This window comes from Parasteatoda tepidariorum, chromosome 11 (assembly GCF_982258835.1).
Source record: "Parasteatoda tepidariorum strain Cologne lab strain chromosome 11, Ptep-v5.0, whole genome shotgun sequence".
In the NCBI taxonomy this organism is placed as follows: domain Eukaryota; kingdom Metazoa; phylum Arthropoda; class Arachnida; order Araneae; family Theridiidae; genus Parasteatoda; species Parasteatoda tepidariorum.
Genome location: NC_141765.1, coordinates 70,837,224 through 70,863,793, shown reverse-complemented (window position 1 = coordinate 70,863,793; position 26,570 = coordinate 70,837,224). Strand labels below are relative to the sequence as shown.

The window sequence follows — 26,570 nt, the reverse complement described above, 5'->3', positions numbered from 1 at the left end:
CATAAATAAATTAAATTTTACTTGAAATTTGAAATTTAAAGTATATCTTAACCAATTAAACTTATAGAGAAAGGGATAATTTTCATGAAAATATAACAATTTCATTGCTGAAAAAAGTTATTTTAACATGCATGGCAAATCATATTTTTTTCTCTTTTGTAAAATTATGCATGGGGTAAGTCTAGGTTGGCCATACTTTTTTTTCAAATCTAAATTAAAAAGCTAATAATGGAGTCAAAAGAAATGTTTATGCTTATTTTAAATTTTCATACATGTGCTCAACATATTTTGAGTACAAAACAATGAGAAAACAAAATATTAAAAAAAATTGCTTGAAATTAAACTCAAATGACCATCTTTCTTTAATGCTGAGAGAAATTTACCATTTAATACTGTAAAGAAAAATTGTTAAAATATGGAAAAGTTAAAATATAGAAAATAAGATTCCATTCAGTTAACCTTGAAAAACTTAAAATAATTAATAGAATTAATTTTCCCTTGGTTAGGAATTAATTTTATCTTGGAAAATAATTAAAAAGAATCTAATAAACAAAATCTAATTCAAAGATTTAATCACTCACTTGCAAAAAGCAAAAACAAAACAAAAAAAATTGGCAAAGGTTTTTAAATTTCGTACATGTTTCAGGGAGCCATTGCTTTCACCTTACACGTGTCTTCCACTCATCATTCTCAGTTGCTGCATTGTATTCTTTTCCACAACTATCACACATAAATATTAGAAAATTCTAAGTGAGTGGATCGGATAATATGCAGTGTTCAATTGACTAGGTAATAGGATTCTATTGGATAATATGTCATGTCTGTAGATCGGATAATATGTAGGGTTTTATTGACTAGGTAAAAGAATTCTATCGGATAAGATGTCATGTCTGTAGATCGGATAATATGTAGGGTTCTATTGACTAGGTAAAAGAATTCTATCGGATAAGATGTCATGTCTGTAGATCGGATAATATGTAGGACTCTATTAACTAGGTAAAAGAATTCTATCGGATAAAATGTCATGTCTGTAGATCGGATAATATGTAGGGTTCTATTGACTAGGTAAAAGGATTCTATCGGATAATAACAAAACAATATACTTATTTCCCGATAAATATTTGACCCCTGAATAAAACAAACATTAAAATTTTACATATTTTTTGTTGTTACGTAAAGCGATGCTTTCTGCAAATTGATAAACAAGTTTACTGCTTATTGCGAAATTGCATCTGCTGCATTTTATTTAACAATATTAGAAATACACTGGCCAACATTCTTCTATGGCCATCTAACCTAGACTTATCCTATATGTATTAAGCGTGATATTATCTGTTTATTAAAAATTTACTCTTTTTTGTATTTAAGGGTAAATTTCAATCTTTATTTATTGTAAATAGGATAGGAGACTGAACTAAATCTACGCTATCCAATATAATTTTCAAAAGTTTGCTTCGTACAAGACCTAAAAACATAATAAGACTGACAGCAATAAATGATGTAAAGGAACTAGATTACAACACATACATTCTTAAAGAACGTAAAATCATTGCCGGCGAGACGTCTAAGAATGACCTAAGGATCAAACATTACCCCATGTTTGTTTCACCTGCAATGCTTTTTCAGAAAGGGGAAGAGATATTTACAGAGTACGGACGTATATGACCATCAACAATTGCGTTCGCTTATTCGTAAAAGAGATATATAAAATAAGAGGATCATTTCAGTTTTATTTTGTTAAATGCAATAATAGTTGCAAAATGATTGGATATTTATTTTGATTTCGAACATTCTTTAGCGTGATTATGTGACGTCGCGTTGATGTTTTTTGATGTTTGCAGTTTATCGAAAAGTTTTAACAACACATTATTATAAACTTTTTGTAACTAAATATGATTTTGAAAAAAAAAAGCTCAATTTAATTTTAAAAAAGTTTCGTGAAAATGATGAATTAACTAAAAAGGAAAAATTCGACATAATGATGATTATTAAATTTATGCACTTGTAATACAAAATTTATAAAATTTTAATGACATGTATTACAATTAAATTTGTGTTCGTCAAAAAACTAAGTCAATTTCGAAATAAATTTGAATTTAATTTTGAAGATGTTTCGTAAAATGGAAAGTAAAAAAACAGAAATTCCATGAACCTAAACGAAAATATTCATAATTATGTTAAATGTCCATTTGTTTTCGTAGCTCTCAATAGCTAGTTTATCATGACGTATTGAAATAAATTTTGTTCATGTTTTAAAAAATCTAAATATTTCATCTTAATTCTTGATTTGAATCATATTTTTGGGAATAAAAGCATTTCATAGAATATTTTCTAAATTTTCGAAATGTTCACTACTTTAAATTGGATAAAAGCCATATAGATTAATTATTCTTAGAACGGTGATACTTTAACCTTATTATTATTGCAACAAATATTCAAGGTACTGATTTTATGGTTCTTTATTAAAAATATTGTAATATTTTATGTTAATATTAATGTTACTTAGTAGAATCGTTTTAGTTTCAAATGAAAAAAAAAACTTAAGAAATTCAAAATATTTGTTATAAAAATTTTTCATAATCTAATCCAGAACGAAACATCCTAAAATTTATTTATACGTCAATATTTAATAATAAAACCTCTTTTTGTAGCAGTTTTCTTAAGTTTTTAAGATTATACAAACTATTGATATACTAAAGACATTTAAATGTAATATATTCAAATAATATAAAATATAATGTATAACATTATAGTAAACAAAAATAAATTAAATTTTCTTATTTTTATTTTATTACGATAATTCAATTCAATATTAATTTTATTTAACATTTTTCGTTTAATTTTATTTATATGTGACCATATTATTAAATTCCTTTTAAAACGAAAAAGCACTTGCTCTGAAAGAATTTTAAAAAAAATCCACTCTCCCCAACTCTTATAAATCTGAAGGAATGAAATACCCCAATATTTATTCAGCAATAAAAATTCTGTTGCTAGAATCGTACAAGGAAATAGGGAACCCTCATGTAGTTATATTTCATTTTTTATAGCTCTCTCCTCCCCACTTTCACATTTTTTCATAAATTTCGCGAGCATGAATAGACTTGTATGAGTGCAAATATAACTGGGAAAATAAAATTGAAATACCAGGTGCGCAATCTTTCCGGGAATTGAATTCCACATTCTACTGATTGAAAATGTCGATTTTGTTAATTCATAGAAGAAGCTTCCAACCTGTTCTAAAAAAAAGCTCTTCTAGTCCTTCTTATATACATCTTTCTATTATTTTTTTTGATACTTATTAAAAGAGAAGTTTTGTATGTTTAACTTAATTCTAAATCCCAGATATACTACTTTTATCTCATGACAGTGATAAGACATATCCTATTTCTGTTTAGGTTGAGCCATAGTATATCAATCAAACAGAAATTAAATTTAAGATGGTTTAACTTGCATGATAATGTGTTTCAACTTGCCATCGTATTTTTAAATTCTTTGTGATGCGTCGGTTAAAATAGCCTCATATTTTAAATTCAGATTAATATAATAAAGAATAAATCAGTCTAGTTACGACTAAATAATATTACCTGTAAAAATTGCAAAAGTTAGCAGGTATTGTAGTAAAGTTGCAGTTAGTACGATTTTATGGTTCAAAGAACTTTGAAATTTCTAACAATGTATGTATCAATAGGAGATATAAATATAATTGTGTATTAATTGCAACTCCTTGTCTGTACTTGAAAAATATCATTCCAATTTTTATAAATAAATTTAACACTATTAACGTAGAACGTTTGAATATAAGCCATGTTTTTTATTCTATTTAAGTAGAATCGCAGTATAGAATAATCAAACTTAAGATAGTTTAATTTGAGGAATAAAATTGCTCATCTGGACACCGTATTAAGTTTTCCGCCCGAAAGTTTCAAAGTGGTTCAAAGTTTCACCAGAATAAAACTACCACCTTAATCCCACATTAATATTAGTTCCACATTGTTTTATTCTTCCTCTGCTGTTTTACGTTCTTTTATGAGAAATGCTTTAATATTTTGATTTTTTTTTCGTTTGTTTTTTTAGCTTTACAGCAAAATTATCCAGATAAAAATTAAAGACTAGTCTCACAATCAAAATTAAGTTAACTGGTGGTTCAAATATTAAATTTTCTCTGCCTTTTTTTACAATTTTTATCAAACATATTTGAAAATTATCTTTCTTTTAAGTTTTAAAACTATTAATTTTTGCAATTTTCGCATTTAACTACGATTCACTGCTCCTCTATATCTTTTTTTTATTTTTAATAAATGCTTTTTTCTATTTTTAAGAAGAAATATTTTAAAATAAGCTTTTTTTGTGAAATAATTTAAACCAAAAAAGAAAATAGAATTTGGAGTCCAGAAAAAAATCGCAATGCTTTAAGCGAAAATTTCATTCATTTCATTGCTTTTTGCTTTTCAAACTAAATTCTTGATCTTTAAATACTATACGAATGACAAAAGCATAGAGTATTGCTCGAAAATAGTATACAAACTTTGTAAATATAATTTGTAAGTTAACATAAATGCATTTAAACACATGTAAACTAAATATCCGAGAAGAGCAACTCTAGGACAAAATAGATTGAAAAATAAATATACGTTGTAGAGCAAAAGTTTTCCTTCATATTTTGAATGCTATTACTTTAGAATAAATATTTAAAGTTTCGTAAATACAAAAGTCAAAACTGTTTATTTAAAATGTTTATACATTTAAACTAATACAATATTTCTTAAATGTGAATTTCATTGAAATTTTAAGTAACTGATGTATGTGTCGGAATATAACAGCATACATAAAGACAGATAAAAAATTTTAAAACAATCTTCTAAATTCACTGAATGCAAACCATTCCAAAAAAAAAAACACACACAATAAAGATCAGTAAATATTGATTCTAAATTCCATTGCTCACATTTCTGTTATTTAATTGAACTAATTTGTATTTTAAAGGCATTACTTTTTTAAAATTATATTATATTTATTAAATAAACTAGCAAATTTTTATAACTAATGTCTCTTTCAATAAATCTTGTTTTCATTCATAATCCAGTTATTTTCATTTTAGACAGGCTTTTCCTTCGAAATATAATTTTAACGAAATTGTAGGTTAAGAATTTGAGACGCTTTAAACGTTTTTAAGTTTCATAGCAGATACCAATTTGTGTAGAGGTGTTGTTTACCTACTAGTTTGAGCATAGTTTCCATATTAACTTCTCATTTAAGGCAAGACATTCTGTCAAATGATATGAAAATTTAATCGTGAAGTTTTAATAATTCTTGGCAAGAAGAAAATGGACATTTATAAGAAAATTCAAACTTATTTATTTTAACTCATAAAGACGATACAAAGTCACTCTGCCTATACAGAACAATTCAAAAGATTTGAAGCATGAATTACTCATTAGTATCCCTAGTACCTTTTTTAGGGACAAATGTAAAAATATAATCGAATAATTTACCTATCATTCAGTACAAATTATTTTTCGATACATAGTGCATGTACTTTTCTCCAAAATATTTACTCACAATTTTAATGAGTTCGTTAAAAATACGTTTTTAAGTATTGAGATTCTACAATATTTTTCTAGACTTTATTTAAACTATAACATAAGGGGAAAATATTTTCCTCTGACTCACTTTTATTTATTTTTTTTTACTTATTTATTTTGCAATGAACTTAACGTGAACAGTTTAATCAGTTATGAAATGTATTTTTGAAAGTTTCAAAGCGTGCTTTTATTAGTACTTTCCTTATTAAGATCAAATATAATTTTAAAATTCTTTTTTAGTTTAACAAAATTATATTATTGAGATCAAAATTTTTAATGCATGATTTCAAGCTTCTTCTAAAAATTTCTCACAATTTTACGATATCACTTTAATGAAATACTTTCATATTACGTAAACTAAAGCAAAAATAATATTTAAATGAGCAGTTTTTAAAGTACATAAAGTTTAAAACAAACTATTTATTTTGTTTATTTACTTATTTTATTTATTTATTTTATTTGTTTATTTATTTTATTTATTTGTTTATTTAATTAATTAATTTATTTTATTTATTTGTTTATTTATTTTATTTAATTCATCTATTTATTTATATTTTCTATTTTTTTTTTAATTTAGGAGCAATAGTTACGCTTGTTTTTATTTTATTTCAATTACTTTTACTGAAAAAAAAAGTTTTTTTTCATGTAGAACATCTACAAATGCAAAACAAATACAATAAGTACAAATAAAAATGCAAAAAAAAAAAAAAAAAAACTCTAACAAAGAAAGAAAAAAACATCACGTAACTCAATTTTACAACAATATTTCATACTTAGGAACATCCACTGGCGTGCAAAAGTATCCGTCAAGTGTATCTGGAATAACCGCGTTGTTTTTATGCATATAACTTTAAGATAAAAACTTTTACTAACCTTTTAAAAAAACTTTTAAAGATGCATATAAAAATGCGTTAAAACCTTTTAAAGATATAGCTGCGTATGTATGTGTATACCTATATATATACATATATGTATATGTAAAAATATATAAACATAACTGAGAAATAATTTTTTCAGATAAAATAAAAAACAACTGGGTTTTAATGAGCATGCACTTTTTCCTATCTCAATTTTTCACATAAAAGTGTAGCATTTGTTTTGGTTTAGAAATTAGTAATTAAAAATAAATAAATTATTTCTTTTAAAATTAAATGATATACATTTTTTTTCATTTACTAAAATTATTTCCTTATTTTAGCTCTAAATAATTTCCTTTTGTTTCGATTCTAAATTAGTTTTTATTTAGTTTTATACTTTAACAACCAAACATTACAGATGTTTTTAAATTAATTTAACTAAATTTATCTTTAATTTTTCATTCAAACTTCAACACCTGAAATCTTTAATTATCTTTAATTTTTCATTCATTCAACACCTGAAATATTTTAAGATGGATTATATAATAAATTAAATATGTCTTAAGCGTATTTTTCCATTTTTAAACACAATTATTCATTATTTTGAAACTTTGGAAAAATCTATACATAAACACTTTAGAGTTGTATAAAATTTCAATTTTCTAATGTGTTAGGAATTATCACAACGAACGTAATTATTCTTATTTTTGGTAATATCGATAATTCTAATTTAACTAAAACTGGGCTTAAATTCTTTCTGTTCATCAACTTCTTCATGCCACCATGTATCTACTATCGGATATAAAAGCATAACATTTATTTAAGTGATATTTATTATTGCTTTATTAGCAAAAATTAAACAAATGATAACATCTATAAACGATACAGTAAAACTTTTTACCGTTTCCTCAAAACAGTTAGAAATAAAAACATATTATATTAAAAAATAATATAATAGTTATAACTTTTAATAATCTTGTTGTATTTTATCAATATAATGTAACCATTTTCTTTCCTTAGAAGAATCTTATTTAAATAAGAACTTATATTTACATTATTTCAAAAAACTTCATTAGTATAATCATAAAAGTTTCGAAATGTTTAAAATTTCATTAGTTTAATACTTAAATAATATTTTAATTTTCGATGGATTATAACTATTTACAAATGTTGCAAAGATTATACATTGTAAATACTGATATCATTAGGATTACTTAGTTACATTTTAAATCGAATCGTCTTTGTGGAAAGTGTCAGGCGAATATTTTTAAAGAAAATCCTAAATGCTTCGGCTGGCAAAAATTTTTCAGAGGTATCGCCATCTATCGGAAATTAAATAAAGCTTATTCAATCATGTCAAATTTTGGGAGACTATGATCATTTTGTTTTTAAAGATTTTTAACAACTATGACCAACCGGCTTTAAATAACTTAAATAACATAAAATTTAATTTTTTTCTTTGCTTATTTTAATGCAAATCATTGGCTAAAAGACTACCATTTTACTTTAATAACTGTTAATTCTTAAGACTTAAAAATACAGCTAATTCTATAATGCTAAAACTGCTAATTCTATAGTGTAAAAATATTTCTCTTAAATAAAAAGAAGAAAATTGGGAGCACCTAAAATAATTCTTTCCTAATTTTTAAGGTTGTAGATCAAATCTTGCCATATTTTCCTATTAAAAGACATGTTATCAGTTTCTCATCTTTATTCTTCTTTTAATTTAACTAAACATACTTTACTATTTCTTTTTTTTTTTTTTTTCATTTTAATTCCTCAATGGCTATTAAACAACGGGCGAAGATGGGTGAATCAATACTTATAACACATTCATATGAATTTTTTTTAATAATTGTTTTATGAAGAAATTTTTTTTTTCCAATCTCGTGCTATTTATTTTACTTTTCCCCCATTTTAATTTCGACGTAAGCGACAAAAAAATTGTACAGTTGTAAAGTTTCACGATTTAATTCTTTATCGAATATTTCGTAGGAGACAAAAAGAGGCAAATGTATATTTTTAAAAAAATTATTACATGAATTACTTTCAATCCCATGTTTTTACACTTTTTGTCATTCAGCTTCATATCTGATATTACGTAATGGAAAAAAATAGATTATTTTATATTTGTAAAACAAATGAATATAATTTATAGGTGTAATATATCCTTATGAAGTGCAATATTTTCCTTTTAGTTTTCAAACATTTCAAATATATTTTTTTTTCAAGAGTTACAGTTTTGATCAAAAACACTTTTTACCATTTTAGCTTATTTTTCGCAATTATATAAGGAGCAAAAATAAACAATTTCATATTTGCAAAATATTTCAATCTAATTTATTAATTTTTATTTTTCAGCCTCAGGTTTTCACGTTGATACGAAGCATCAGTTTGATCTTATAGAAGGACTTAGAGTTTTTAATAATACTTATTCTGGCCTTACTGTAGTTGAAGGTATTCATCATCTATCTCCTGCTATTCTTCTTCAAGGTAATTTTATATTCAAAATTAATGCAACTTCATAATTCCATTAAATGTTTCCACTTTAAATGCCAACATGTAAATTGATATGATAAATATGTATTATTATAAAATTCTACTACTTTAATTCGAAGTTTACATTTATTTGTTATTTTTATAATTACTTTTCAAAATCTTCCCCTAAACATATGCAAATTAATTTTGTACCAACACTTATTTTTGTTTCTATGTGAACATTTTCTGAGTGCATTTTTGATTATTTCTTAAATTTTACCCTTTATTTTATTTTTAAATGAACATTTTAGTTTTATTTATTTGATAAACTGCTTACTTTAAATATTAAGTAAATTTTAAGTCCATCCCTTACTATGAGAATATGAGAAATGGGAATTTTGAACATGTTTTGATATTCAAATATTTAATTGGTAAGTAAAAGGTTTTTAATAAATAAGTTTCAAAATTTATTCGCAAAATTCGGGGTATTTAAGAAGACGCTATTACAAAAGACTTATTTCGAAAATGAGGTAGGTTACAATACATTGTTAATAAATATATTGGATGTTCTTAGTTCAATTCCAAATATCCCATTTACGCAAAGTAAGTCAATTTTAATTGTTATGCTATATTTGTGATTTAAAAATAAAAATGGGAGGACCAAATTCTGAATCCTCTATTTTTTCAATTTTTACTTATTTATTTTTATATTTTATTTTTTATTTAATTTGTGCAAATACACATACTTTTCCCATCATTATCAAGCATGAAACTAATAAAGTGATTTCTTTTCAGCAAACAGTTTACAATTCATGGGTTAATATAGTCTTTAATTGCATTGGAATTTCACATGAAATAAAGTTTACAATGTTAAATTTACTTATTACTTTTTTCATATTACTTTTAGTTTCTTTATTTCAAAGCTGCGAAACTTCTGTTCAATGCAAAAGCAAATCCTTATAAAAGAAAAAAAAATTGGAAATATTTTGGTTACTTTTCGCCTCCAACAACAACAGCAAAAGTCCTTAATATTGTTTTGGTTTAATATTGAGGTATTGTTTCAATGAAAATTACTTTCTTCTAATGGTTCGAAAGGGAATATAAAAATAATTGTTTAAATTTATATAAATTTAATCACTGTTATTCAATTCTGCAGCTAAAAATAACTACAAATTTTAGCTCATTTTATTTCAAAAAGTATCAACATGTAATTTACTGAATAATTTTTAAATATGTCATTCTAGATTTGCATATTAAATTTTTTTTCCGAAAATTTCAGATTTTTATTCAACAATAAATTTACTACTTGTTTTAGTTTTTCTGTAACTTATTTAAGAGATAACGAGATATTTATTTTTTTGAACTTTGTAAAACGATTTTGAAATAAAAATGTAAGCAATAAATACTTCGGGATCTTTTCATAAAGATAAACAATAACATGGGCAAACAATTCTTTTCATCTCGTGAAAAATAATATATCTGCGTGTATGTCATTAGAAAGGGCTCTGTTCTGGGAAAAAATACCGCCTCGTTCTTACTTTATTGTCTTAGTGATTACCATATTTTAACCCCTCATGCATATCTTTTAAGTATTTTTAAGCATAAAAAATTATCGAATATCATGGAAAAGCTTGGATGCTCTTTTTTTACACAATTCTTCTCCCTTGCAATAATAAAATTTAAACCAATGCTCAGCAGTCAACTCAGTATTTTTCACCTTCGGAAAAATAAGACATGTTCACTTACTTGATAACTCCTATTTGAATATCTTTCTAAGCGGGCACTTTAAACTGAAAATTTCTTGACAGGACAAGACAGTTGTTTAAACAACGAAAAAACTTTTACATACATATTTTTAAAAAAATAGAGTTGTCCCATGCTTTCTGTAAACGTATTTCAGTTTATTTTATCGTCAAATGGGGGGGGGTTGCAAAAACCCACATTATTGAAATTTCCAGTGATTTATTGTGAGCCGTATCCTAAAATTGATTTTGTATAGTCCATTTGAATTATTTTTGATTATTTTACTTTATGGTATAGGTAGATTTTATTTTTTTATAACCGTCGTTGAACAATCAACCGAATTTTCGTTTACGACTACCAATGTTTACCAATGTTTCTTGTAATTTTGAACCCAATCCAGAAGACAAGGGCACTCCTTGATCGAGTATTGGGAGCAGTTTGCCTTCGTGGAGGACTTTTTAATGAAACTAACCAGCTTTTGCGTTAGATAGAAAGGAAAACCACGAAAATCTCCCACAGTTAGACTGACGTCAGGGGGACTCTAACCCATGATCCGCCTACAGCTGAGGATATTTTACGTCAGCACTGTGGCAGTTCAGCCAGGTGCAGAATTTGTATCTTCCAGCCGTCACAGGGATTTGAACCCGGTTCACCGCATTGGAAGGCGAATGTATATATATAATATATGATGTTGTTGATTTTTGTCAAAATTAAAAGTCCTTATTTTGAAGGATCACATTTTGTGCATACAAATGCAATGTTTAATTAAAAAATATCTTTTTTAAATCGTGTATTCTTTAATCCAACCTCTAGTATTTTATACTCCTTCATGCGAGTAGGATGCTACAATTCTTTGAGATCATCTTAACCCGAATGCACTTGACTCATTTTCCTCCAAACGGTACTGTGTTGCGGTAAAGTGTTGCGAGATTGCCGTCAAGCATGTAAAATTCGATCACCGCCTGGTTTATGCCCCACATAATACATCGAATCATAGCGTCGTCTTATTCATGTCATTGCAATTAAATAAAATAAATGGGGCTCATTTTTTTTGTTACAACTTTTTTTAAGTTAGTAATCGCTATTGCATCCTCTCTTTTTCCGACCATTATGTTGTCATTTAATGTATCAATAAATAGAATTGTGTGAGTGCGCCCATTTCCCCCCTATTTTACCCCGGCTCACCCAAATATTTTTAAAATAAAAAATACCCTTTTAAAATTTCTCTCTAATATATTCTTCCATTTTGTAATCAGTTTAAACCTTTTTTTTTTTAAAAATATGATCAAGGAAAAGAGTTTTTTTTTCAGGGGTTGTATTTAGGGCGTGTAAATTTTAGTAGTTTTAACAAAGGTCATATTAGTATAAAATTTTCTCTTTTTAGAGCTTGAACAGTATGCTAAGAACAATAACATTACAAATTCATTGCATTTTCATTTAAATTCATCAACATTTTACTGCGCAAAACTAAATATTCATACTTATATTTCTATAAATATTTTTAAGCAGTCAAATCTTGAAACCATAAAAAGAATTTCATACATCTGCGGTTTTCTATTGATACTGAGGCGATAAAAAAAAATTGGCACTTTAAACGCATTGTCATATTTAAGATTAAAAATATCTTGACAATTAACTTTTAGCTTGTCGAGATTTTTTAACAAGTTTAAGATACATTAAACTTTGTGCAAAAACATGGAATTAATCAAAAAAACAAAGTTTTTAAACTTTATGCTTGCGCTTGCTTTGACCTTGCCAAGATTTTTTTTTTTTTTGCCAGTACTGTATTGCTGTTATTTCTGCAATATGAGAAATCGTTCAATCAAAACATATTTACATAAATTTTAAATCCGTCATATTTTAAGTTATTAAAAAACGCCTTTTTTAAACGCCTTTATATCTAAAATGTGATACTCATTATTTAAATAGACAAAAATTCTAAATGTTTCTAATTTCTATTCTGAAATTTGTAAAAGTACAATATCAATACAAATTATGAATTCTCTGAATAAATGCACTTGAGTAAAAGAAATATTTATTTCTTAGGTGACTCCAGGCATTTACAAATGCCTGCAGATATGTTGCAGAAAATTGCAAATCATTTGTCTGTGACAAATGAGTTTAGTTTCATAGCAACATTAAAACAAGAGGAAAAAAATTCTGGGACAATCATTTCATTTGCTAACGGAAATGAAAGGTAAGGTTAAATTTTAGTTTGTCTCGTACTTCTAAAATTTCTATTTTTTCAAATTTAGTCTATAATTTTACTTTTTCATGATTAGTCTAGAATTTCTACCTTTTCATGATTAGTCTAGAATTTCTGCTTTTTCGTGATTAGTCTAGAATTTCTACTTTTTCATTTTTAGTCTACTCTTTCATTAAATTACTTGAGGTGCAATCATTTAGAATTAAATCAAAGGAAAGTACATTGGTTGACAAGCAATTCTCATTCAAGTTTATATCTTCTTTAAAGAATATATCATAATACTCTTTTCTTGTAAATGCTTTCTATTTACTTGTAGTTTGAATGTATTCAAAATTTATAACAGCTGTTATGATTTGAGGTAATCTAAATTTTGACTTATTTTTATGGATTAAAACAACTTTGAAGAAATTCAGTTTTGCGAACTAATAATAATAAAGGTAAAATTTTGCTTTTTTTAATATAAAAAATGAATTATGTAAAAGGTTTGAAATTAATACTATTCTGTGAATTAAAAGTATATTTTGCCATAAAAAAATTTCCAGCGGATATACTTTCTAAAATAAGTAGATTAGTGTTCCTTTTTTTTAAAGTATTCAAAGAAATAGAAAGTTATTGCCTTTAACTGCATAATTAGTTTCTTACTTAATTTTGTCAACCATTGTAGTTTCATACTTTTAGTATATATTTTTTGTATCTTATGACTCATAAACATGGATAAAAATAATGTGGATGCTTAAAAGATTTTAAATATGTTATTTTAGGTAGCTTTCTATTTTATGAGAATTTCAAACTCAGATAACTTGAACGCCATTTTCTTAACTCATTTGGGCGAAAGTTTCACTCATCAAAAAAATCTTTTATGTTTTTTTTTTGTTTTTACTCTCTGTCTAATCTTGAATAAAATTCGTTTGAAATAGTAAGCTTTCTGAGAAAATATGATCAAATATTTTTTAAAGTTGGGTTCTCAGAACATTTCTAAAGGGTTGTACCAAAGCCTCCTAGAATGGGGCTAGGAAGATAAGACTTTGTTTGCACCAAATCCTTCACGAAGTCCCCTGCAGGGCCTGATATTGCAGGGCTTGATATAGAAGGGGCATTTGCCTATCACCCCCAAACATTGATAGTTAAAAACTTTAAATTTGAAGTTTGCATGATTTTAGTTTTACTCTTTATTCAAGTTTGCCTCATTAATTCACTAAACTTTTACAGAATTCTATTTTTGACCTGAAAGAGAAATTGATGACTCACATGTAACAACTATTCGTTACTGTGAAAAAGTAACATCAATGTATTTCCATTAAATTAAAAACCTAAGAATGTATTTAAATAATGTATGTATAATATAATTTTTTAATATACATAATATCTTTTAAATATATATTGTAATATACATTATGTATATTATACACATGTATATTATATAAAATATAATACATAAAATATATATTATATATAAAATTTTATGTAATATAATCTATAACATTTATATAGAATATTATAATACATATTATATGAAATATATATTATATATAAAATTTAATGCAATATAATATATAAAATTTATGTCAAATATATACTATAATATATAAAATTTATATAGAATATATATTATAATATATATTCTATATAAATTTTATATATAAAATATATATTATATATAAAGTTTAATATAATATGTAAAATTTATATAGAATATATATTATAATATATATTTAATTATATAATTTATTTTTCCGTTTAGATTTTTGGAGCTTCAAAGCAGTGGTCGGAAAGATGAAGTTCGTTTGCATTACACTCACAAAAACTCTACTTTTGTTGAAACATTCCCATATCATTTAGCTGACAAGAATTGGCATGAAATAGCTTTAAGCGTCAGTGGAAATACTGTTAACTTATATATTGATTGCAATCGTATTTATAGGCGATTAATTCAGGACATTGAATATAATTTTAGTGGACGAAATATTTCCTTATGGTTGGGTCAAAGAAACGCACGTCATTTTATGTACAAGGTAAAAATTAACTTACTCACCTGCTAACCTGATTTAATCTTCCTTACAAATATCTAACAAAATATTTTTTTTCTCAGGGTTATTTACAAGATGTAAAAATTGCTGCAGAAGCGCATGGTTATCTAATACAGTGTCCAAATCTAGATACAGGTTTGTACATTAAATCTTTATTATAAATGAGGTAATGTTGTACTAAATCAAACGTTAATAAAAATTGTCTGTCTATTCTTTAATGAACACCAATTATCAAAAAGCATAATTCAAAAAAGAAACTTTATGATATCGTTAACAAAAAAAAATAGTATTTAGTTTAAGCTCTTTTTTTTCTTTTTCAACAAATAGTCCTCAATGTTGCGAAAAATGGATACAGTTTAATATTTCTATTTAATAAGATTAAGACACAGTTAAACAAGTTAGATTCACCAAAAAGTAAAGTAAGGTCATAACATGTCTATTCTAGTACTTCGCCATTATATTTAATTCGCGTGATAAATGCTAATCGGATATGGAATAAATTGACAAACAAGTATTCTAAATTTTCTGTTAAAGGAATCAGTTATTAAACAGACTGTATTTGTTTACAAAATAGTAAATATTATTTAAAACTGTCCTCTAGTTTAAGCTTTAAAATTATTTTAATTGTGACCTTGCATATTATTGCGAGAATTCTGTAGAATATAAAAGACGAACCTTTTTTTACTTACTCGAAAATATTTGTAGATTTCAAAGTATGAACTCACATAGGAAATAATTATGACTTCTCGTAAAATATATATGGGTCATTCTCACGAAAACTGTCATTTTTCAGTTCATAAAATCCCAAAAAAGTAAAGTGAATAAAAAGCTCTGAAACTTTCTATATTAATAGAAATATGTAATGGCATTATAGAAAAAGTATATATCCTATAAATTATACTTAATATTTAAATTAATTATTTTCTTAAATAATTAATTTATAATTATTAATTTATAATAATTAATAATTAATTAATTAATTTAATAAATAAATTAATTAGTTTAATAAATCTATTTATTAATTTATTTTTCAAATTAATTAATAAGTAAATTAATTATTTTCACTATTTAAAAAGTGAGGGACGGACACTAATAGTGAGGGAATGATATTTTATTTTGATACATGTTTTTATCTAAGTTACATCTACCTAAAGTTTGAAAATGATAACATACTAAGTATATCTAATATTTATTATAATTTAGTCTTATATATTTAATAGTTTTTACAGGTTTGGGAAATAAAATTGGCTGGCACGATTGAACAAAAAAAAATTTAATAATATACTCATCTTGAATCATTCCCTCACTTCAGCGTCATTCCCTCACTTTATACACTAGTGAGGGAATGATGAATTCAATAAAATTTAAAAATAACAGTTAGGCTTTATTAATTTCTGAAGTCAATCACATACAATTATATTCATACAAGAAAGCAACATATAATTATCCACTTTCTCGATGAAGTTGTATTTTATTTTACTCTAAAAAACGACATGAGGGAATGACAAATGTAAAAAATTTTACCTGGTTTGATTCATTCAAATTTATTCCACAGCAAAGCTTCTTTAAGTTGAAGATGGAAACATACTGCAATTTTGTTCTATGATGCCAGTTGTTAACTTCTGAAGTTTTTATTAAAATATTTTTATTCTAAGATGATTGCAGGTGATACGAACATTGTTGTGAGGGAATGACGCGAAACACTGGGGACAAAGTTTAAAATAGTGCTGTGTTAATATTTTTATCAGAAATAAAATTTAAAATTTATTTTCTGAAATCTGTATTTCAATATTCTCAAATAAAAAACACAAATTTGTAAAAAAAAATTTTTTTTTTCAGAAACAATTTTTTTCTTTTTTTAAATCAGCAGTGGGGACAAGTGAGGGAATGACATATTGGTATATTTTTATTACCTAAAATTAATAAAAAATAAAAATTGATAATTTTATTTTTATTCTTTTGTTAGCTTGCATTCTGAAGGACACTTTCCCTGAAATTTTTTTTTTCTTAAGTTGCAAAACAAACATAAAATATACTGGGGACATGAAAATGACTGTTTTTGTGAGAATGACCCATATATGTACACCAGTTTCATAATTGAAATATATTTGTAAATATTTTAATTCGCTTCATGCGGTTTAATTTTTTAGAATAAATACTGGAGCCACAACCTTAAGTTTCTTCAATGATTCTATTAGTTTCTCGGCTCCTTTTTGGTCTGACATAATTTATGACTGAATTTTGTTAAATTTTGCTCAGAGTAGTACGGTTCTATTCAGCATTACTTCATCCGGTTATTTGCTATTAAATCCTAACCAAATAACAGTTTTAGCTAAATGTTTTTTTTTAACGAATTTGTTTAAATTGACAGAAAAATCTAGGAGAAACAAGCAATTCTGGAAAAAAATCAAAATTAATCAATAAAAAATAAAATTATTAAAATATAACCAACTGAATTCATTAAGTCATAGATGTAATTACATTCTTTTAAACTTATGATTTAAGGAATGTAACTATATTTGTGACTTAATGAATTCATTTATTAGTTTTATTATTCATCTTTATAAATGTACTATTACGATATAAATTTTAGATTGCCCAACATGTGGTCAATTCCAACAATTACAAAAATCTGTTCTTCAGCTAGAAAACCACATCAAACTACTTACAGAACGGGTAAGTTTTAATATTTTATTATTATTTCTTATCATAAAAATAAACTTCATCCTTCATATTCCTTATGTATTTAAAATGGCGTGTATCACATATTAATTAAGTTTTACCTGATGAAAAACTGAAAAAAAATGGCTAAATTTTGGAAAGATTTTTTTCACTACATTTTTTTATTTTGCATTGTAATGCAATTGGATTAATTGTTAACGATCAAATTAAGTTTGAAACAACATATCTCACAGCATAATGTGTAACGAGATATTAAATTGCTTGTTTATCAGAGCTAAAGTTCAGTTCCTGTTGCATTTATTTAAAATAATAAATAAATAAATAAATACAACTGAAGTAGAAAGACTTCATCTAACAAGGAAACTTTTGACTGAGGACATTTTTTAAAGTCACGAACTAACTATTTATGGTATACACGAACTACTAACTATATATTATATTATTACTAACTAACTAAATAAATTAAAAATAATTAAATTAATAAAAAATGAATGATCTTGCAAGTAACTGTATTATTAGTCTTTTTTGTTCAATAAGATCACAGGGATTTTTTTTTTCTTTCGATAATTTTTTAAGCACGAAATATTTTTTGAAAAAGCACTACATGATACTTTCAACAATGAATTTATTTCATTGAGTGACAAAGATAAATTGACATAAATAAAAACCAGAGCCGTCTTTTTGTCTCTCTCACACTTGAAAGTCCAAAATTCAGTAAGTGACTTCTTTAAAAGCTTATGAATCCATTTATAGTTCAAGAAACTCATCTTGCTAAGAAGAATCTTTCAACAGAAAAACTAAATGGATACTTCATATCAGAGAGTATGGGAAAGTATTCCCTAAATTCAATTTCTAAAGATGCAATGCAGAAAGAAGCAATTGTAATCATCCCCCTCAAACTATGAAATTCCCCCTGGGTGAGGGGGAATAAAACTCCTGTTATATGGTCTATTATTTAACCATCATTAGCATTTGGCAACTATTTTCATGCCGTCTGGATTGGAAATAAATCGTGTTTTTCGAGTAAAAGTTATTTTTAAAGATATGTGAAATGATGCATTATAATTGGAAACAATTTTTAAATCAATTTCATTCGGTGATGAAAAGTATTCTTAAAAAATCTAGAAAAATATTTTTATTTCAGCTAGCTAACGCAGAACATCATATTTCATCATTACAACAGTGTGAATGCCAAAAAAGTTGCATTTTCAATGGTTCTACACATCCCGATGGTTCAACATGGAAACATGCATGTGATATATGCTCTTGTGTGGTAAGAATAACATTTAAGTTCTAATTTTACACACAAAATTCTAATTAGGATGAATTTCCAAAACATATAAGGGATTAAAATGTGTATTCACTTCTTCCAATTTACAAAACTTTTATCTGAAAATGTGTTCGATCTAATTAGATGATTTTTTTTTTTTGCTTAATTATCTATAAAATGCAGTTAATAAGTTTTGAATTAAAATATTTTAAAATCTTATTTGAATTATTTGTGTATGTGTTTAAGTTTATAACACAAGAAATAACAATTTTAAAATTATCGTACTTAGTAGCAATAATATTAATTATTCAAAGATAAAACGCTTTCAGTCTAGAGATGAATCCGAGTTAACTTTTTTGTGGCACGAAGATTTTAAATCAGTGTTCCCAAAACAAAGATCGAACGTAAATTACGTGCCACAAGTCGAAGACTTTAAATCCGAGCTCCTCCGAAACAAAGATCAAGTTTCTTTGTGGCAGTCTAGATTCAATTTGACAAATTAAGCACAAAATTCACAAAAAGAAATGACGAATGAAACATTTTACTGAGATTACTTATTTACAATCCAAAGAAATGATACTTCTTAATTTTTATATACTTAATAACTGAATCAACCAGATTTTAAATAGTTGCTTAGTTAGACAGTAGTAAAAAATATTTGAAAAATATTATCGTGACTTCTTATAGCTAATGAGCCATTCTCAACTCTGTCAGCATGCATATTCCCTCAACAACAATGTTTCAAAGAGGATTTTTTTTCTGTTAAAAATTCTGTTGCTAATTTGTCAGATAATGGAAAATATATAATTTTCCATTATCTGGTGCTGACAATGTGGAAAATTTGAAACAGTTTAACTTTTGTTCTATCATCATTTTTATTAGTAACAGTAAAAAAAAAATTAATGAATAGCAGTTAACATCCTTATTACTAAGCTTTAATGCTTTTTTCTTAATTTAAAACCAGTAAACATGTTTAAATTAAAATAATTAAATGTGTGCTTATTTTGATGTATACTAAATTTTTGTAGCATGGTGAAGTTAAGTGTGCGCCTGTTACATGTGCGTCTGTTCAATGTAAAAATCCGGTTCATGTTCCTGGAGAGTGCTGTCCGGTTTGTCTCAGTAAGTATGAAAATTTTAATCTTTTTTAACCTAAGAAACCTGTTCAGAAAAAACCGATAAAAATATATCTTCTACAATAATTGCCGTAACTGTAGTAAAGAAATCTTAAATTCTGCTGTTATAGATGCATCGTACAAAATACGTTTATGTAAATCTGTCATGATTAATTTGAAATAAACTGGAGAAAAATTATGAAAATAAGAATAAATTGGACTTTTTTTCTTATTAAAAAAAGTCCAATAAGAATAAATTTGACTTTTTCTAATCAAAGAATATTAAACGAGTAAAAAAAATTAAGCGTGCTATTAAGCAAAAGTCAGGTCAGTTAAAAAACACGCACGTTTGAACTGGAACTACCACGATCTGTACTTGTAGTACCTATAATAACAGATAAAGCAACCAATGAATAGCACAGCAAATAAACCACAATTGGTTTTTGTTGATCGTATATTTTAGGGAGTTTCAGTAGCTAGTTACTTTACCGTTTGACTCTTTTAAAGCAAGATCTTGTCAAAGATCAGAGCCCAATTGAGAAAACCCTTATGGTTAAACTTAAATGATGTGACATAAAACTTCCTATAATCTAACTTGAATAGGAAATATTTTCGCAGTCTTTTTTTTTCTCGTTGCTAATTTTGCATGATATTTTTTACTTTTGAGTTCTGAACTATTTTTATACACAAATTTCAAAGCTATATTAAAATATTCTCAATCTGAAAAGGTTCTTCTGTTGTTATTAAAAAAATAAAAACTTTGTTGATGTTTTTTTTAAGAACAAAATGATCAGCAATCTGTGAAAGATTCTTTAGTGAAATATTTTGATATATGCAAAAATAAAAATTGAATCAATCGGAAATTCTTCGTTTCTAAAATTTCATTTTTTTTCTATTTTAGAAAAGTGCCTGTTTGAAAATACTCTTTATGACCATGGTGAGAAGACCAGTCCTATTAAATGTGCAAAGTGTGAATGCATTGTAAGCATAAATTTTATATTTATTTGCTTTAATATTTATATATTAATGAATAAAGATTGAACATTTCGAGCTTGATGAGAAGTTCAACATGTTGAAATTATCATTCTCTTTTATGAAATATGTTATTTGTTTTTATGTGCCTTTTAATTCTTTAAATAGGCGACAACATCCGAATCAAAACGTAAAATAGTGGGTTTTATATTCAAAATATACCTCACGTGTTGAGTTAAACACTCCGTTAAATTTAATTTTCTACGAATTCCTCATTTGCTCAAAAATAACAACTAAATGAGAGAAAATTGTGACAAAATTATCATAATTTAAAAGTACTCTGGAAACTTTATTTAACTTTAACGCAAAAAGAAATTGTCAAATATAACTTGAATTATTATTTTCTGATATTATTATTCTGATATTTTTTGCAGAAAGTATCTTCTGCTAATTTTGCAACCACGCGAATGCTTCGTTTAAATCTTTCCTTCGCTTAATAAACAACAGATATCTTTAAAAGTTTTTAATATGATGTTAAAAAATATTTTTCCACTTATTAATCTATTAGATAGTTTCCATACTAATATATTTCAGTGCATAATAAAAATAATTTTATAAATATATGTTATAACCCTTAGCTTTGCTGTTCAGTTTTAATGGATAACCGGTTAAATTATTTTAGGGTGACGGTGATTATTTTTTGAGTGCAAAGTGATTTACTTAAACAAAATTCCATAGCTTTGTATTTTTAAGGTTTTGTTTGAAATAATTGAACTGTATACGAAATAGCGTTTTTTTTCTTTTGATTGGCAGTATATGCATTGTAGAATACTAAATAAGCGCTTTGTTTCCACAGAATGGTAGTATGCATTGTAGACGAATCGATCCTAAAGTAAGCTGTCCTGTTCTAGATTGTCCGGAAGAGGAGCAGTTTAGTGCTCCTGATGAATGTTGCAATTTCTGTCCAGGTACCATATTTCATTACTTTCTTATGTCCATTTATCCGCATTTAATTAGTTCTAAAAATATGAAGATAACTGAATGTTTGTCGGCAACATAATGATAAACCACATTTTCGAAATATTCAGGAGAGCGTCTTTAAAGGATATTTTTGGTGAAAAATAACGCTATTTTCATGTCGACAATAAGTTGTCTCTGATCCTTATACAACTATATAAAGGAAATAATAATAAAGAACAGTTTGATGCAAGAATATCACGTTTGAAAAAAAAGTATGACTTGTCACATTGCAATAATAACAATAACAGTTTCTTTTTTCCCTTTATTTTAATAAGCGTGGTATGAAGTAAATTTTTATACCATATATAAATGAATTAAATTGTGCTCTCTTTTTAGGTGTTGATTATTGTGGCAAAGGTCATGACTGTCATAGAAATGCTTCTTGTATGAATCTGAATACACATTATAAATGCCAGTGCAATAGAGGGTTCGAAGGAGATGGTAGACACTGTACAGGTAATAAAATTATATTTTAAATTTGATTATTTTAACTTTAGGCAATATGTTTCCAAGCAGAACAAAGTCGCCCAGTGGATACAATGAATGTGCATTTAACAATTTTTAATCTCTACTTATGTAGCAATCCAGCATTTACATGAAAATTCTTTATTCTCTGTTTACTTTTAATTGAAAATTAATTGTTAAGCATAAAATTTAATCCGAAATAGTATTGTCAATAAAATCTTGACCACAAAGCAATAATTGTTCGAAATAATTTTTTAAAAAGAAAGGATATTGATGCAGCATTCCTACTATTACATTCAACTCTATTGCGTTTACCTTTTATGCCCGAAAATAAAATACAGTTTTGTCTTTTTTTCTTCTTTCATTATTTTGTATAATAATGTGTAATTTGTTTTAAATTCCAGATATTGACGAGTGTCAAAGAGAAGGTGGACATGATGGTCATCACTGTAGAGAAAACACGATTTGTGTAAATCTTCGAGGAGATTACGTATGTGAATGTCTTCCAGGGTATGGACGAGTTGATAAATTTAACTGTGCTGGTAAGTAGAAGGAGAAAAAAAACTTCTTAAATTCATTTTGTATATTGTAAAGGGTGAAGCATCGTCTTTTAAGAGTAACAGTTGTCTGACGTTCTGAATATCGACTAGAATACAATGTTATATCTCCAAGAATCATATTAATTCCATTTACACTCGATCAACGTTGAAAAATAATTAGAACGTATTGCTAAAATAAGGGCTGCGCTGCTGAAACAGTAGGGTTTTTGGAAAGAAATCGCCAACCATCTGAACCCAAATTTGTAAAGCACGTTTGTGAAACAGGCATTCTAGTGGACAAAACTGAAATGATCTCTGTATTCGTACAGCATGTACAACTGAGAATATTACAATGCTACTACTATAACACTGTTACAGCTCTACATAGGATATCATCTCTACTGATCGCCGCTTTTGGCCAGAAATTGAATACACGTACTTCACAACCCTTGGTTTCAGAGCCGCAGTGGCTCAGGGTATAGAGCACTCGCTTCCCGATGAGGTGATCCAGGCTCGAATCCTAGAGATGACTGGCTGTTACAAATTCTGCTTTCGGCTCCCACAAAAAACAGTGCTGACACAAAATAAACTCAGTAATAGTAACGGGTCATGGGTTAAAGTTCATGGGAGGTTTTCGCGGTTTTCATCTGCATATAACGCAAATGTGGGTAAGTTCCATTAAAAAGTTCTCCACGAAGGTTACTTTGTCCCCAATGCTAAATCCAGGAGTTCTTTTGTCTTCTGAGTTAGGTTCAAACTTACAAGGCTACAGAGTTGAACGTTGATAGTCGTAATCTCAGAATTGGGTCAGCTGTTCAGCTCCGGTTATAAACTAAAATAAAACCCTTGGTTTCAATAGGATGGTATGAAATGGCACACCTATCTTCAAATGATAAACCTTTTAAGAACAAAGTTCGGTTCGCGGGATGAACTATTGTCAAGCTAACTGCCACTTAAACGAATGTGCAATCCATCAATAATCGAAAAGTTGTCAATCGAAAGGTAAAGCAATATCATTTGCAAAAAGGTTTTATTGTAGTTTAAAAAAAAAATGCTGACTAGCCCATCTTATAAGTTATTCTCAATTAAATGGTTCATTAAAAAGCTTATCTTTCTAAATACTGACTATTATAGTTAATATTATTTACAATTGAGGTGTTTTGCCCGTAACTGTTTTATTCTTGTTCATCTAACAACTCGTTACTAATTCCTTTAATTTATTAGAGATTGATGAATGCAGCACTGGTGAACATTCTTGCCATGAAAATGCTCTATGTTTAAATACAGCTGGTAGTTATACTTGCAAATGTCAAGATGGATACTCAGGGGATGGCTACGAATGTAAACGTGAGTTCTCTTATTAAGCTTTTAACCTTATTTTGATTCCAAGTTAACACACCTCTTAAATATCAGGATTAAAAAAATCATAGAAATGTTTTCTGCATAGTTCTAATGTTATAACAGCTAATGCATTATTAACCTACACTTTTCGAAATGTTTGAGTGTGTTGAACCATAATATTTTTCAGATTTGCACTTACCTTAATATGTTGCTAAATTGAACCAAACACTTCTATTAATTGAACTTCTTAAGCTAGATTACACAATAATATGATTCAACTCCAACAAAAGCATGGTTCAATTTAACTACTAATTAAAGTTGTAGCAAATTTGTGCTGTTTTATAGTTCAAGGAGTCGATATTATGGTTTAACGTTAAACTGATTCATATAAGAAAACATCGTGAAACACGCTACAGACAAATTAAATGCTTTTCAGATGTTTTAGAAATAATTTCTATTATTTGAATTTTCAATTCTAAAATTAATTAATCTTTTAATGAATGTAAAATAAATGCATGTATTATGAATATCCACATTTCTAAAATCTTCTAATTTTAAGAAAAACAATTAAAATAACAAATTTTTTTATAATAAGCATTTTTATAAGACATTTTCTCTAGAAGCATTTGAAGCAAATCTTTGCATAAACTTTAAATTTTTTTCCAGCTGTTTGCACTCAACAATGTTTAAATGGTGGTGAATGTGTTGCTCCAGATTTATGCTCCTGCTTACCAGGTTACACAGGCACAATATGCGAAACAGATGTAGATGAATGTTCACTTGGTCTTCATGCTTGTCAACCCAACTCACAATGTGTAAATATGCCTGGTTGGTATTATTGTGAATGTAGGCCAGGTTATGAAAGTCATTCAGATGATAGCTTAGGACCTTACTGCCAAGGTAAATACTAATGCAGTGCATTATTTTTATACGCATATTACTTAATATTTTCATAAGAATCCTCTATCGTCCTTACATCGCTCATTTGGGTACCAGATGCTTTGAAAATTGAACAATTGTTGTGGCCATTTGCATATGCTTATGTCATGATTTTCTGCTCATATGCTATCCAACACTACTTTGGACAGTATTTTAGGAATGATAAATCTTCTTGGTTTTTATGACAAATAGATCAGTTCAGAAGTTGTATACAAGTAATTCATTGTTCGCATTTCACATTATAGCTTCAAAATGTCTTTAGATAACGTAGTACTTTTTTGGTTATATTTCTTTTTAAGAAAATACGTTTAAATTCAATAAATTTTAAATTACCATAATAAACATCAGAGTTTACAGATCTTTTCCCGATAAGCTGTAACACCGAGAGCTGAAATCATGCTGAAACTTCGCTAAGTGCAGGAATTAAAGAAGTAAATATCTCGTTATTTGAGATTTTTAACTTAGTAACTTTTGCTGAATCTCCAAAAAATTATTACTTATTTCATACAATGACCAAAATAAGGCGAGTGTTAGGGTAAAACTGCCTCTAGGATTATTAATAAAACCAACCAACAATATTTTTCTTATAGCATACGGTATTTATTTCGATTAATTTGTTATCTTAACTAATCTTTTAAAATTGCTTGATTATAAAATGTTGTAGTTCTTAGGAAATAATTCGAATTCTGCAATTCTAAAACTTTCTAATGACATAATTTTTTTCTTTATTAATTCATACACAAGTGTATCGGATTGTGTGATATAATAACTTATATTAGTCTTTGCAAATTTCGAGAACACATCTCAGAAGAACATCACTAAGAGTGTGAAAAATGCAACAAATTATGTCAAGAATCGAAACCATTACCTCTAAACTTCAGAGAGTTTCCGAAAGGATAATATTCCTTTGGCAATTTAAATCTGATATTTTCTACCATATGTCTGTTATTCGACGAAGTCAGTCTATTATTAATCTATTATTAGAGAAAACGAAGTGTTTAATAATAAACTGTGTCGTTTTTTTGTAGATATTGATGAATGTTTGACTGGAAGCCATACTTGCGATCTATCAAGTTTATGTGTAAATGATGATGGTGGTTATCATTGTGAATGCTTAGAAAATAGTTCCTGTTCATTAAGTAAGTTTTTATTTTAATTTCTGTTAAAAATTTTAAGGATCAATTTGGCGTTAATTTAATGATAAGATTAACTTGACGTAATTTCTTAGCTTCCAATTAATTTTGATACTAATTTTTCCGATAATTTTTAAATTACTGTTTTAAAAAAAGGTGAAAAAGTACATAGTATAATATAAAATGGACGTATGACCG

At 26.7% G+C, this 26,570-nt stretch overlaps 1 protein-coding gene across 4 annotated transcripts in view; it reads left to right on the top strand.

The window, feature by feature from the left end:
• LOC107443983 (protein kinase C-binding protein NELL2) overlaps positions 1-26,570 on the top strand; it is a 120,660-nt gene that overhangs the window by 85,084 nt on the left and 9,006 nt on the right. For all 4 annotated transcript variants that reach the window (XM_016058023.5, XM_016058025.5, XM_016058024.4 and 1 more), the window contains exons 2-15: positions 8,804-8,935; positions 12,710-12,860; positions 14,611-14,881; positions 14,959-15,031; positions 17,490-17,572; positions 18,723-18,851; positions 19,877-19,970; positions 20,865-20,944; positions 21,792-21,903; positions 22,292-22,411; positions 22,825-22,962; positions 24,184-24,306; positions 24,967-25,200; positions 26,268-26,378. In XM_016058023.5, the coding sequence (XP_015913509.2) occupies positions 12,730-12,860; positions 14,611-14,881; positions 14,959-15,031; positions 17,490-17,572; positions 18,723-18,851; positions 19,877-19,970; positions 20,865-20,944; positions 21,792-21,903; positions 22,292-22,411; positions 22,825-22,962; positions 24,184-24,306; positions 24,967-25,200; positions 26,268-26,378 (1,699 nt within the window). In that variant the 5' untranslated portion in view covers positions 8,804-8,935; positions 12,710-12,729. The remainder of the gene's footprint in view (positions 1-8,803; positions 8,936-12,709; positions 12,861-14,610; positions 14,882-14,958; positions 15,032-17,489; positions 17,573-18,722; positions 18,852-19,876; positions 19,971-20,864; positions 20,945-21,791; positions 21,904-22,291; positions 22,412-22,824; positions 22,963-24,183; positions 24,307-24,966; positions 25,201-26,267; positions 26,379-26,570) is intronic.